General features: G+C 33.9%; 3 protein-coding genes across 7 annotated transcripts; 1 reads left to right on the plus strand and 2 right to left on the minus strand.

The window, feature by feature from the left end:
- Positions 1–3,625: 3,625 nt before the first annotated feature.
- Positions 3,626–7,515, minus strand: LOC111275238 (ubiquinol oxidase 4, chloroplastic/chromoplastic-like). The gene is made up of 7 exons (XM_089755161.1): positions 7,445–7,515; positions 7,229–7,309; positions 6,504–6,549; positions 6,233–6,326; positions 5,895–6,010; positions 4,461–5,666; positions 3,626–3,991 (listed from the first exon to the last, which is right to left on the minus strand). The coding sequence occupies exons 1-6, from the start codon at positions 7,513–7,515 to the stop codon at positions 5,457–5,459; spliced, it is 618 nt and encodes a 205-aa protein (XP_089611287.1). The 3' UTR covers positions 3,626–3,991; positions 4,461–5,456.
- Positions 7,516–7,780: 265 nt separating this feature from the next.
- MRB1 (transmembrane protein, putative (DUF3537)) lies at positions 7,781–11,421 on the plus strand. Of its 5 annotated transcripts, none has more exons than XM_089754918.1 (6): positions 7,834–8,750; positions 9,704–9,820; positions 10,003–10,153; positions 10,249–10,546; positions 10,631–10,756; positions 11,021–11,421. In XM_089754918.1, the coding sequence occupies exons 2-6, from the start codon at positions 9,777–9,779 to the stop codon at positions 11,032–11,034; spliced, it is 633 nt and encodes a 210-aa protein (XP_089611044.1). In that variant the 5' UTR covers positions 7,834–8,750; positions 9,704–9,776; the 3' UTR covers positions 11,035–11,421. The 5 variants fall into 5 exon arrangements, with proteins under 5 accessions (XP_022714615.2, XP_089611043.1, XP_089611044.1 ...); XM_089754919.1 differs by lacking the exon at positions 7,834–8,750 and adding an exon at positions 8,759–9,286; XM_022858880.2 differs by having other exon boundaries at positions 7,781–8,750; positions 9,704–10,153.
- A 371-nt stretch (positions 11,422–11,792) lies between these two features.
- On the minus strand, positions 11,793–12,389 carry LOC111275237 (uncharacterized). Its single transcript, XM_022860434.2, has 2 exons — positions 12,058–12,389; positions 11,793–11,976 (listed from the first exon to the last, which is right to left on the minus strand). Exons 1-2 carry the CDS (start codon positions 12,329–12,331, stop codon positions 11,918–11,920), a joined length of 333 nt encoding a protein of 110 aa, XP_022716169.1. The 5' UTR covers positions 12,332–12,389; the 3' UTR covers positions 11,793–11,917.
- Between the last annotated feature and the right edge of the window lie 576 nt (positions 12,390–12,965).

Genomic DNA, 12,965 nt, shown 5'->3' on the forward strand with positions numbered 1-12,965 from the left:
GTGATTCAATGGGTCAGCGTGATCTGGTTTGGTCTGGTATGGTTTATCTAGATCGGTCAAGGTCAAAGGGTGAGTCGGGTCGATTGTCGAGTTGGTTTCGAGGGTCCCGAGTTTGTCGACGGGTTGACGCGCGGATCTTAGATGCTTAAAACGATATCGTTTTGACGCTTATTGAAACAGCGTCGTTTTGACTTTTGGCAGTTTCTATAAAAACCTAAAATTTTTTTCAGCTCATTTCTTCCTCTCTCCTCAAAATTTTTTTTTCTCTTTTTTCCTTTCTTTTTAGGCCGGTTTGGGGTTGGTGACCTTCCGTCGTGATGGCCGTCGTGTTCCTCGTCGCCGATGAATTTTGACCACCGTTGTTGATGCCAAAAAATTTCGAAATCCCTCAAAAAACTCCTTATGGCCTCAGTTTTACGAAAAATGGCTCCAAATTGCACAGATTTGGCATGAAAGATTCGGTTAAATTTTTTTTTTGTATTTTGACCTTTTTTTTACTGACTTTGCTTCCCTTTTTGCAGGTAATCTTGGCGCTAGATTCCCTGTTTCAGGGGATTGAGTTGATTTTTTTAATATATTTTTTTGTAATTTTTCTGACAGAAAACTTTTTTTTTTGGCAGTGTATCCTTTTTGACAGAACATTTTTTTGTTTTATTCTGAAAATTTTTTTTGGCAGTTTTTTTTCGATCCTCCCTCTCATTTTTTGGGTTTGGCCAGGAGCTTTATTTATAGAACTCCGATCGTGCCCTGTGCCTGAGTGAGTGGCACAGGGACGGCATGGGATATAAGCACGAGCTCCTTACCTCTTTTATTTCTTCTGTCTTATCCGACAGTAGTAGGGCACGACGGTTAGGAGTATAGGGCGTGGTGGTTCATGAGTGCTGATGGGGTGGACAAAGTTTACGGGTGTGGGTGACTAGAATGATGGGTGATCAGAGGGGTGGGTGGCCAGTGGTGTCATGCAAGGCACCACTGGCATCAACTCCTTTTTTTTGTTTTTGTATTTTGTATTTTGTATTTTTTTTATATTTTTGTTTAATTTAATAAAATAAAAAAATAAAAGGTAGGCTGAACCTGAAGAACAAAATGGGCTTTGGGCCTGATTGAAATCAAACTTTAAGCCCAATCGAATTGAAATCGGGCCTGAAGCTCAATTGAATTGAAATCGAGTCTCGGTCCTATAGCCTGAGAACTATTAATTAAAATCCGAATAAATTTGGTGTCTACAATTAATCTTTAAAAACTTAAAAGTAAATTAATATAATTTAGTAGTAATTAATAATTAATAGCTTAATAGTTAATCAATAATAACTTAATAGTAAATTATGGATAATTTAATATAAATTAATGACAACTTGACAACGAATCATGATAATTTTGTAATAAATTTGTGATATTTTGTAGTAAATAATCAAAAATTAAGTAGTAAATCAATGATAAATAGTAGTAAATGCATAATAATAATAATAAATCATTAATAATTTAGATATAAATTATTGATAACATAATAGTAAATTATGAATAATTTAATTATAAATAAGTGATAATTTAGTAGCAAATTAGTTAATCATTAATAGTTTTATAGTAAATTATTGATAAATTAATAGTAAATCAATTATAATTTTATAACAAATTATCAGTAATTTAGTAATAAATTATTAACAATTTAATAGTAAATCAGTTATCATTTAATAGTAAATCATTCATAAATTAGTAGTAAATCAATACTAATTTAATAATAAATCATTAATAATTCAGCAATATATCATTGATAGCTTAATAGTAAATCGTTGATAATATAATAGTAAATCAATGATAACTTAATTGTCAGTCTTTGATAAATTTTTTAATATTTGAAGTTGTCCAAAATTGAATCTTGATTATTATCGGAATAAAGTTAGAAATTTTATCTTGGGATATTAGGATAAATCTATCATAAATTTATTTAATAAAAAAATTTAGTGAAAAATATTTTAAATTTGAATGAAACAATAATGTTATTGTATAAAAAAAAATTATCTTATACTAAAATTAAACTAGCACCTTCTTACAGGAATCTATTGTTAAATATGATGATATAAATTTTATCAATAATTATCAAAAGTATATCATAATTTATCAAAATATTACTAAAATTACATCAAGAGGTTACTAAAATTTTATAAAAAAAAACTACTAAAATTATATCAATGGTTAAATTTTATTATAAGTTATCAAAATTGTATCAAATGTTACCAAAATTTAATCAAAAGTTATCAAAATCAAAATTATATCAAAATTTATGAAAATTTAGTTATATTATGCTAAAATCAAAATTAAATTATTAATATTTATCATTAATATCATAATATTAAAAAAATTAGTTATTAAAATAAAATTAAAAAAAAAAATTGCATGTGCATCACTTATATGCCAAAAATTAGTGTATATATATATATATATATATTACTTACTACTATAATATAAAACTTGTTTACATCAAGTTGGTTAGTGGTTTGCTTTTTACTCGAAATTTTACTCACGAAATACTGTTTCCTTTTTTACTCCAAAAAAAAAAACGAAATTGTTCAGAAAAATATTTAAATTTTAATAAGAATTTAAATGTAATAATAGTTTAAAAAAATAAAGGAATTGCATTTAATTGGATAGAAGATGCTAGTAGCAATGTCCTTTTTGTAATTTGCACGCTCAAAATTAATTCTAATTTTAATTTCAATGATCAACCAATCAAGCATTCAATTAAGCCTGAAATCAATTCAACATCCGGTTTGATGCCTAAAATATCTATAAAGTAACTAATGATTCAGCTCTAAAATTCATCTCGGCCACTCCATCCCTGCCTCAGACTTCAGGTTTTTTAAGTAAATCGTCCAACTACTTCACCCTCAGTTTTCTAACCATGGCTACGCGTTCCTTCATTAGCGGCAATGGTCATCCATGAAGTTGAGAAGTCCGAATCCAGATAATATGACCATGAAGAGCTTATTGTAGTTGTGGCGGCGCCTCAGGATCACAATTCTAATGTTTGTGTCATGTGAAAGATGCGTATTGCATCCCCCAGCGATTGTGAGATAACCCTTCAAAATCATGTTATATGTCTAGTTGCTACTAAATTCTGATGGATTGCGAGGCAGGCTCTATGTGAAGTTGATTTATTTAAGGTGAAATTGATTGCTCCAAGCCGGAACTGCAATTCTAGCCTAAAGATTTCCAGTTGGAGGTTGGAACACGGCACGCACTCATCAGAGCAATCTAACCATCAACGAATGTAACCCCGTTTGAACATAGTCTGCCATATGCATTAGATTCTAGTAAATTATTTATTTCTGGGAACTGAAAAGAGAATGACTTCATCCGCTAAAGACCTGCTCGTCCATTTCAGAATAACCAAATTGGTGCAAAGCCAACCACATTCACTCCATTCCTTAAACAGAAGCCAAATTCCAATATTTTGGCCCTTAATAAAAGTTGCCTTGTTCCCTCCCTCAACAAAATTTTGACACTGAAAAGGCCACTATTAGTTATACCCACCAGAAATGAAATCACCATCAACCTATCGCTGTTTGTGCTACACAGGCTCCAATCACGTCCAACAGGAAACCTTTCTTTCAAGCATGGGAAAATATTCAAACTGAATTAAGGCTTTAACACAAAAACTTCGTTTACAAATCAAAGGCATCTATTGGAGCTATGTAATTTTCTTTCTGTCTATACATCTGTCACCATGTGTAATTTTCATACGAGATCATCATCTATTTCTCTCAAATGTCTCTGTTTTGCGTTACTTGAGAAGATGTAAAAGATATCTTTATACAGTCTACAATACCTTTACAATTTGCTTCAGGAATTATACAACCAGGCATATCTTCAAAGCCATCATCTTGATATGAATGAGGAGAGTGAAGGTTTGCATGAGTCTGACAAGCTTTCATTGTCTTACAATGTTCAGCTTCATCATCTCTGATGTTCACAAATACATCATACAAATTCTCTGTGAAAGGACATGAAATTCAAGCCACTTATGTCAGTATGCATCCCACAACTATTTAGCCACAAAATTCCTATAGTTTCTTGTCATACCCTCTGCAGGATTGAAGTTGTATCATAACAGAAAAATGGTCTTTATGATTACTACGAGTGGACTTGTGCAACATTCAAGCACATATAGACCACATAAAAGGGGGGGGGGGGGGGGGAGGAGAAATCTAGTAAGTAAAAGCATGGATTTCTATTTAACTTCCTTTGTAACAATGGAAAAAAAAATAGTGTAAGAGGAAATTCATAAAGACCTAAGTGTTTTTGGTAAAGGAAACAAATATTGTCCTTTACTTATTTTAGGTCTTCTCGAACATGGAGCTCTGTCAGTTTGAAAATCATCTGGGCAGAATTGTGGAGGAATTGTTAAATCCCCTATAACATATTAAAAGACTGAACCATGCACTGTAAAAAGAAAAACTCACCAAACAAGTACACCTCCAGTATAGTACTTTATAGCAACTTCAGGAGCAGGCTTTTTTTTTCAACTCCTCTAGAAAGAAACAAAAGGAACATATCAGGTCAAAATTAGTAAAATTTGTCCAAAGAAATATGAAATGAAAATCTATTATGCTGACGTGATGAAGATCATATTTTTCTGTGATGCAAGAATCTAAAGACTTGTCGAAAAAGCTCTTAACATCAATTAAATGGTAGTCTAATTGACTTGAGGGTGCCTCCAAACTGCACCTGGTATGAGAAGTTTCAAGTCGAAAGTACCCTTGATTCATGTTAGATTGAGTTGTAGCATTAGAGGTTACACGGCATAATGTTTACTTATGCAAGATCATTTGCAACTAGAATTTTTGTCAAACTTGAAACATGTACAAACTGCAAGCTAGCTATGCTAAGACAAATAACCAGGAATATGTCAGCTTCCCGCATTAGGCCCTGATAAATTTGTCATAGGTTTCAAACGTGAGGCTCTCTATACATTCAGAAAAGTGATCTGCAGTAGTCATGAAACCAAATATATTAAGATAAGCATTGCAGAAGAATGAAAGCGAGGTTCAATCTAGTCACCTACTCTACAATGCTTTCTGTAATTCAGTTACAGCTAATTGACCACAACACAGCATGAAGAAAAAATGAGAAATTTCCAAAATACAAAAAATGTTCTCTTTACAATGAATTCACAAGAAAAGCAACCAACAGAGTAGAGGTTTGATGTGTTTGAACGTAGCAGAGGTTAGGATATGTAAAACCATCTCTTCATTCTCTTTGGTCTCTTTCTTGTTAAAACCTGTAAAATAGGTTGAAGGTAGGGCAGCGGGCCATTGGTTCTATGCCAAAAAAGACTACTGACTAAGTTTGTTGGCACCTTTAGTTTGATAACTACTTAAGTCCATGAATAGGTTTTCCCTACATGCTCGTTAGTGTATATAAGGGTTTTAACTGTACACAAAACATCCTTCTATCATTCAGGATGATGGGCCAGAAGAATCCAGAAAGCATGTGTGTGCAAGAGAGAGAGAGAGAGAGAGAGGCCATTGTAAAGTAAAAATCCAGATAATGTACTTAAGTGTCATTCTTGGGCTTAATGCATACATGTAGACTGTCATAATATGATAAAAGATTGCTATATGTTGAATAAGAAAGCGGTCAAACCACCAAGAATTCCCCTCCAATTCCTGCAACCAAAATGTCATATGATAAGAAAAGTTAAGTAATTGAGAAAGATAATTACAAGAATGATTTGGGCGTCTTTGGTTTTTTTTTTTTTTAACTTAAAGCATCATTGAAGAAACTATTCATTATCTTCACCATTTATAATTTTCAATTTTTTCTTCAACTTACTTAAATCATCTCATGTTCATCAAGGTTGAATCAGTACTCATTCAACCATTTTAGGACCTTACTTCCATAATAAGCAGGTGCTGCATCTTATTCCAGCTCTCAGCAAAATGCACTTTTAGATAGTCCGCTCTTCTCCACCAACCAAAACTCTCATACATGTGCAGGACAGATATAAAGGCTGCCGTAAAATAAAAAAACAATACCCAAATGTCAACAAGAAACTCTTCCTACTACCTCCAGAAAATGAAACATCATATCAGCAAGTTTGAGCAAATTAAAAAACAAATTAACGTTTCCTAAATGGCTATAATCAGTAGATAACATATTGCACTTTTTTCAGGTAAAATGAGAATTATGAGCAAGTAAATAAACGATGCAAAGGAACAGTAAATTCACTCACCAAAATAGGGTACTCGAGCAATTGTTTCCAACACAAAGGATCTGGCATAATCTCTGTCATGGTACAATGTATCAAGTATCTTTGTAACTGAATCCTGAAAAAAAGTTCAAACAATTTCAATAACCAATCAAATTGACTGAGTTAAAAGGTTGAGTTATGGTAATTCCAACAAAAATTAACAGAATCAAAGCGATCGAAAGGAAGGGGAAGAAGAATTGCAACGCAAAGGGTTATGGAAATTCAAAGAAAGAGGGGTTTTAGAATTTCTAGCTTTGAAGTAGGAGGAGGCTGCGATTGCTAACGCCGCAGAAGAGAGACTGTCGTCGACATTGCGTGTTTAAAAGAAATTTCAAAACTAACAAGGCAAAAGTAGCAAATGATGAATGGTTATTGACAAATGTAAGAGGAAGTCCACTTGTCCGGAGTTTGGCGACTTCGGTGGGCGCTTATTCCGGTTGGCTTTCTTTTCGCAGGTTTTTGGGTTCATTTCCGAAGATAACGCGCATTTCATGAAGGCCTGTAAAAAACTTTTTTTGGCTACCTTAATCTCCCTCCTTTCTTTTTTATTTATTTTTTCTCCAGGCCTCTTAATATATATTATCTATATGTTTTTTTCACGTGAATAAATAAATATTGCATGAAAATAAAATTTTCTGAACAACTTTCTTTTTCCATCACATCCCTTTATCAGATATTGTTTATTTCATAATCTATTTTACTACTTTTCATTTTCTTATTAAGAAAGATTGGTGGTCAACTTGATTTGTTAGGTTAATTTTTAGTGAAATCTATTTGGTATTTTGAATTAATGTTTGTTCTGTAATTATAATTCTTAACAAAAACAATTATCAAATTATCATAAATGTATGTTTTACATGATTTATTAGATTTTAAAGCATTTTGAATTTGGATTTTAAAAAATGAAATACATGGTTGGCCTAATCTGATAATACATGTGGACTGGACTGATTGGAACAGATCATATCTTATTATTACCACAACAATTTACACTTAGCATGAGGCCGAGCTAAAATTGCTTGAATTGGGAAGTTTGTACTTGGATCCCAATTGGACCAACTAATTAATTGTTATTTGTTGTTAGTGAAAGTGACATAATTTAGGAACAGTAGTAATAGGTTAGGCGTGCTCCTATTTCTCCACTTAAAAAAGTTTCTTTTGACAAACTAAGAAATGCTAATCCAAGTTCAATACGTCAAGGAAGGTAATGGAGTGACTTTGCCTTTCTTGCATCCGTTATTAATTTCCTCCAAATTCACTCTCATTTCATGACCTCAAATAAAAAAGAATCTATCTAATTTCAGTCCCTTTTAATCAAAGCAACCGATTGAGTGATACCAAAGGTTTCCTCCTTTTATGGGTGGGGGCAACTTCTTTGTCAAAACTCTCTTAAAATGGTTACCTAAGACCCATCTCACATGTTCGCTTGATATACGAACTCATGCGTGGCTTGGGATATTCACGTTATGATCTTTAATAGTAATTACCATAACCATGAAAAAATCTGTTTTCAGAATCCCAATTCGAAAGAATCAAACCTAGTCTTCCCCCAGGAATTCCAAAATTTTTGAAGTTAATGGTAAAAACTGAGCTAAAGTGACCTGAATCGTAGATGACTTCAGTTTTATCTTCTGACAACTTCCGCTTTACATGCCAAACGTAACGGCCCCACGTCTTTACCTTATTGGAACAGCTGTGCCCTGACAATCGAACTTGGTAAAAGCTCCTATAATCAAACTAGATTCCCTAAACTACCGCCTAACACGTGATCTTCCAATGGAAAAAGAACAAATCAGGGGCTGTCCTCCATCATATGATCGTGGTGCCTGCTACTGAAAGCCTGGATTTCCTTCAACAAGCACTCCCAAGATTGAGATTCGAAAGACTCAAGAAACCGGCCAGTCATGCAAGGGTCCCACAATCAACAAAACCGACAGTGCAGCAATATTAAAATACTACTATTCTAACCACAATTCACATATATTAAGGAGCAAGAGAGTTGAAACAGCTATTTCTATTTTCTTACTCATTCAAGTCATCATCTTTAAATGTATTTATCTCACAATCGGAATCTGACTTCAGGAAAGTTTCCAAAGCTATGGAAAATGAAACGGAGTCTTTGTTATAAAAAAAGAGGGCAAATACAGGCTACATAACTCAAGAAGGACTTGAATTGAAGAGCTTCAGATTATGTCTCAACTGGGTTTGTCTAGATCAGTCCAGCTTATGGAGAGTTAGTCTCTCCTGGTCCCTCTTTTTCGTGCTTGCCATTGGAGTTCCTATTGTGTCACACTTTGTGCTTTTATGCTCCAACTGTGATAAGAAGCATCAAAGGCCTTACGATGGGTTGGTACAGTTATCCCTTTCTTCTTTTGCAGCGATTTCTTTTATTAGTTTGTCTTCTTGGGCTCGAAAATATGGAATCAGGAAGTTCCTATTCTTGGATAAATTGTGTGACGTGAGTGATAAGGTTCGACAAGGATATGCACAGGAGCTTCAGGTATGTTCCTTGGCAAACTTGGGCATTTGTTCCTTGTTCTTTCTGAACCTTTGATATATTGTAGAACTTTGATGGCTTCCAAGCTGAGTCGTTTTGGTCAGAGATTTTGCCTTTTCTTTTTCTTCTCATTTAGTAGAATTCAATTATTGCCTACTTGCTTCATATGCCACAGTTTTTTATTAGGAGATAAGTATTAAGATAGTAGTAATTATTCCATATATGATCTATAAATTGCATTCGAATTAAGACATTCACAGTCTTCTATATTAGCCATTAACCAAAATAAAAAGGCCTCTTCATGATTGTAAGATCCTTTTGTATCAGTATTGTTAAAGAATCCTTCAGTCTGGTTTCTTATGAGAGCTTAAAGAGTAAATCACTGGGAAATTACATTTCCTTTGGTTGTTGATGGAATATTAGTACAACAGAAGAAAGGGAAACTCGTGAGCTGCTCCTTGAATCTGATTAGGCTATTTGTGTTAACCTGCTTCAGCGTAGCAATTAGGAGACATTTGATTTTGTCAATCTGAACCCTTGTAAGTTGTAATAATTGGAAATTGAACTCTTCCATGTTTGATTACAATGTACTTTAGGAGACAGTTGTACTTGTAGCAGTTTTATTTTGGGTAATGAAATCAATTACTTATTCAAAAAGAAATAAAAAATCTGGGATATGATATTTCTTCTTCTAAAAGGGGCGTTTGAAAGGAAAGAGAAGAAGTATGACAGAAATCTTGTTCTACTTGATTAGCCACTTATTATTCTATCCAAGAAAAATGTATTTTATCCTATAGAAGAAGTTGAGAATAGTAGTATTTTGAGAATAGTATCAACTTTGCCACTTCTGAATTTGAAAGGAACTATGTGTAAACAAAAATGGTGAACTCTCATCTAAATCATTCAACACTATATTTCATGATATCTTCTAAAATGTGAACCTCTGATTTTTGCAGAAATCAATGAAGCTCCTCTCTGTATTTGTCCTCCCCTGTCTTGCTGCTGAGGGTGCATACAGAATTTGGTGGTATGCCACAGGAGCCAGCCAAATACCGTATTTTGGCAACATATATGTGAGTGACATCATTGCATGCACATTGCAGCTGTGCTCGTGGCTTTATCGAACATCCGTTTTCATCCTAGCCTGCATCTTTTACCAACTGACATGCCATCTGCAAATACTTCGATTGGAAGACTTTGCTCAAGTTTTTCAAAAGGAAACTGAAGTAGGTTCAATCTTGGCTGAACACCTCAGGATAAGAAGAAATCTTCGGATAATTAGCCACCGCTTTCGGTTATTTATTTTGTCGTCACTGGTGTTGGTCACTGCAAGTCAGTTCATCGCTTTGCTCATGACCACTCGAACCAGTACTACGGTCAATATCTACGAGGCTGGAGAACTTGCGGTAAGCCTCTAATTTCTAGTAGATAGAAGACTATACTTCAGTTTCAAGAAATTCTTAAATGTCAAATCATAATTATTCTATGGTGATTGGTGCAGTTATGCTCCATAAGTCTGGTAACAGGACTATTCATCTGCTTGAGGAGTGCAACAAAGATTACTCATAGAGCACAGTCTATTACAAGCCTTGCTGCGAAGTGGCATGCCTGTGCCACAATAAACTCTTTTGATGATGCTGATGGTGAGACTCCCACAACTCAGATTGTTTCTCCTCCAATGTTTCCTGCTGATGTTGATTGGGAATCAGAAGAAGAAGATGGAGAGAATGATTTGGACAATACAAAGCTAGTGCCCATTTTTGCACACACAATCTCTTTCCAAAAGAGACAGGCTTTGGGTTAATATGAAAAAAGCATCATTTTTTTTAATCCGCATATATTTTGCAGTATAATCCCAATTAAGTTGCTAACATGTGTTGCAGTGACATATCTGGAACACAACAGAGCAGGAATTACAGTGTTTGGTTTCATGGTAGACAGAACAGGAATCCACACAATATTTGGGATTGAACTAGCTTTACTGCTTTGGCTGCTTAATAAGACAATAGGTACTTTTTATTCTCCCCTTTGCATCTGTAAGGAGAGTGAGTATAATTTGACCCAAGAGAAATAAATAAAAATGACAGAACTAGTTTAATGATTAGACAATTTCTGCATATATTATTGGCCTTGAAAGCATGAAGCAGCCCTCGCAAATAAATGCTTCTATTTAAACCAAATAAAAATATCTAGATCTTTCTAGCATTTGGCATATCTATTTAAACCAAATTAAAGGTTTTCATAGCATTAACATTTCAACCTCTTTTTCACAGTAAATTTGACATGAATACCCTATACCTTGGAGAGGAGAGCTCAATACCAGCATCATCGCTGCTACCAAATTGCAAAAATATATGCTGTAAGTTGAGAGGGGTGATCCGATTTCTCAATTTGAGTGTTAGCATGCAAAGAAGCATATTACCGGTTAGAAGAAAATGGAAATCTCTAGGAGTGAACAAGATTCTGATGGTTGCCTGGATGTCAAGCACAAGTTCATATCTCAAATCCATGTCTATATTCTATATTTGGTACTTAAGCAAGCCCTTGTATAAATTGTTTGTGGCACTTGCTATGTTATGAAAAATTACTTCGGTGTGATGACCTAAGATATGTAAAAGAGTTCATTTTCTGCTGAAGCGATTAATATGGTAAGAGGTTCAATATCTTTGTATTTTGTAGAAGTTTTACCAATATTGACCTGCATAATCAGTTTGCATTACGAGTTACACCAGCCTCAAGGAATAAAATGAATTCAATAAAAGAAAATGGTTGGCCACTGTTAATCCCCATTTTTTTGCATGGATCATACAAGCTGGCTGCCCTGAAATTAAGGTCTTTTTGGCTACATTTTTTTAAGTTGCAGAACATTATTGAGTAGGAAAACCCTGTTTCCATGACGGTAGTTGAAGGGCTGTGTATGTATTTGCACTACAATACTTGAGAAAATGATACTTTTTGAATCTCTTTATAAGTAGACGTTAGCTAGTATAAACTGCTGCCTACTTGAGTCTCTTATGATTTTTACAGTTGAGAGTTATCAGAAAATTTTCACAGAAGGATCAAGCACTTCTATTTATAATTTTCTTGTCATACATATCATATGATAGACAACAAGATAATTAAATTCCATCACTACATAAGAATTCCTTTTTTGAAGTTATTACTGCTCCTCAAGTTTTGTTCTTGGTGGCAGCGTCACAAACTCCTCTCCTTGGTTCATTTGCATTGCCTATTGAAAGAATATCAGCCGGTTTACAGTATCAAGGCATTAGAAAAATTAAAAAAAAGCAAGGGCAAAGAAAAATATTACGTCTTGCAGTTGACAAGGGGATCAATGAGCACGGGTACATGAATTGCACATAAACCAGGAAGCTGTTTAGCTTTCTCAGGCTTGACACCGTAATCTGGGCCATACTTTCAAAATATTCATAGAGTTCCCTGTGTGATTGAGTTGTGCTAGCTGCAGCGTTCACGTTAGCCACAGATAAGCAGCAAGTAACAGAGGGTGAGGGTACTGTTGGATCCGTCAAGAATGGCAAGCAAGGCACCAATGCCGTTATGGCTTGCTCGCGGTGGCATATCATTGCATGCACAGATTTTAATTACATTAAACATTTTTAACTTTATATGGTTTCTTCTATTAAGTTTTGTGAGTTGTGACAACTTATATTTTATATGCCTATTCTTCACTCGTCGAATTTCTTTAACTTGTGGATGTTCTTTTCTCTCGTACAAAATTCTCTTGAACTGCCCACAACGTAAAAATGAAGTAAAAATTGCTACGTTTCTGGAGTCCCTCAAAAACTGGAAAATGTTGCATAATTAAATTCTCCTTGTAAAAATGAAAAGTATAGTTAGAAAGGGAAGAATTATCGCAGAACTCTTGTTCGACATAATTAGCCACTCTTGTGGGAGAGTATTATCCATTTTGCTTGTCTTCAATTTGGAAAGACTTAATAATTCCAGGTACGTAAACACAAATCTAAATCTGTTAGAAAAAATAAATAAAAAAATAATAGAAAAAGTTTTAGTTTTGAGGTATGAAAAATACTTTTTAAAAGGTAATTATGTTTTTATAATATAATAAAGTCTTAAACTCTTCAATCAGAAGTAATGGAAATAATTATACTGAAATATTTATTTATAATGAATGAATAGATATAAATTTTTATTCAAATGTTTATAATTTGTTGTATAATTATAACTTTTATAAATAAT

This window comes from Durio zibethinus, chromosome 26 (assembly GCF_047325235.1).
Source record: "Durio zibethinus cultivar Kanyao isolate XHJ-2024 chromosome 26, ASM4732523v1, whole genome shotgun sequence".
Taxonomy (NCBI): domain Eukaryota; kingdom Viridiplantae; phylum Streptophyta; class Magnoliopsida; order Malvales; family Malvaceae; genus Durio; species Durio zibethinus.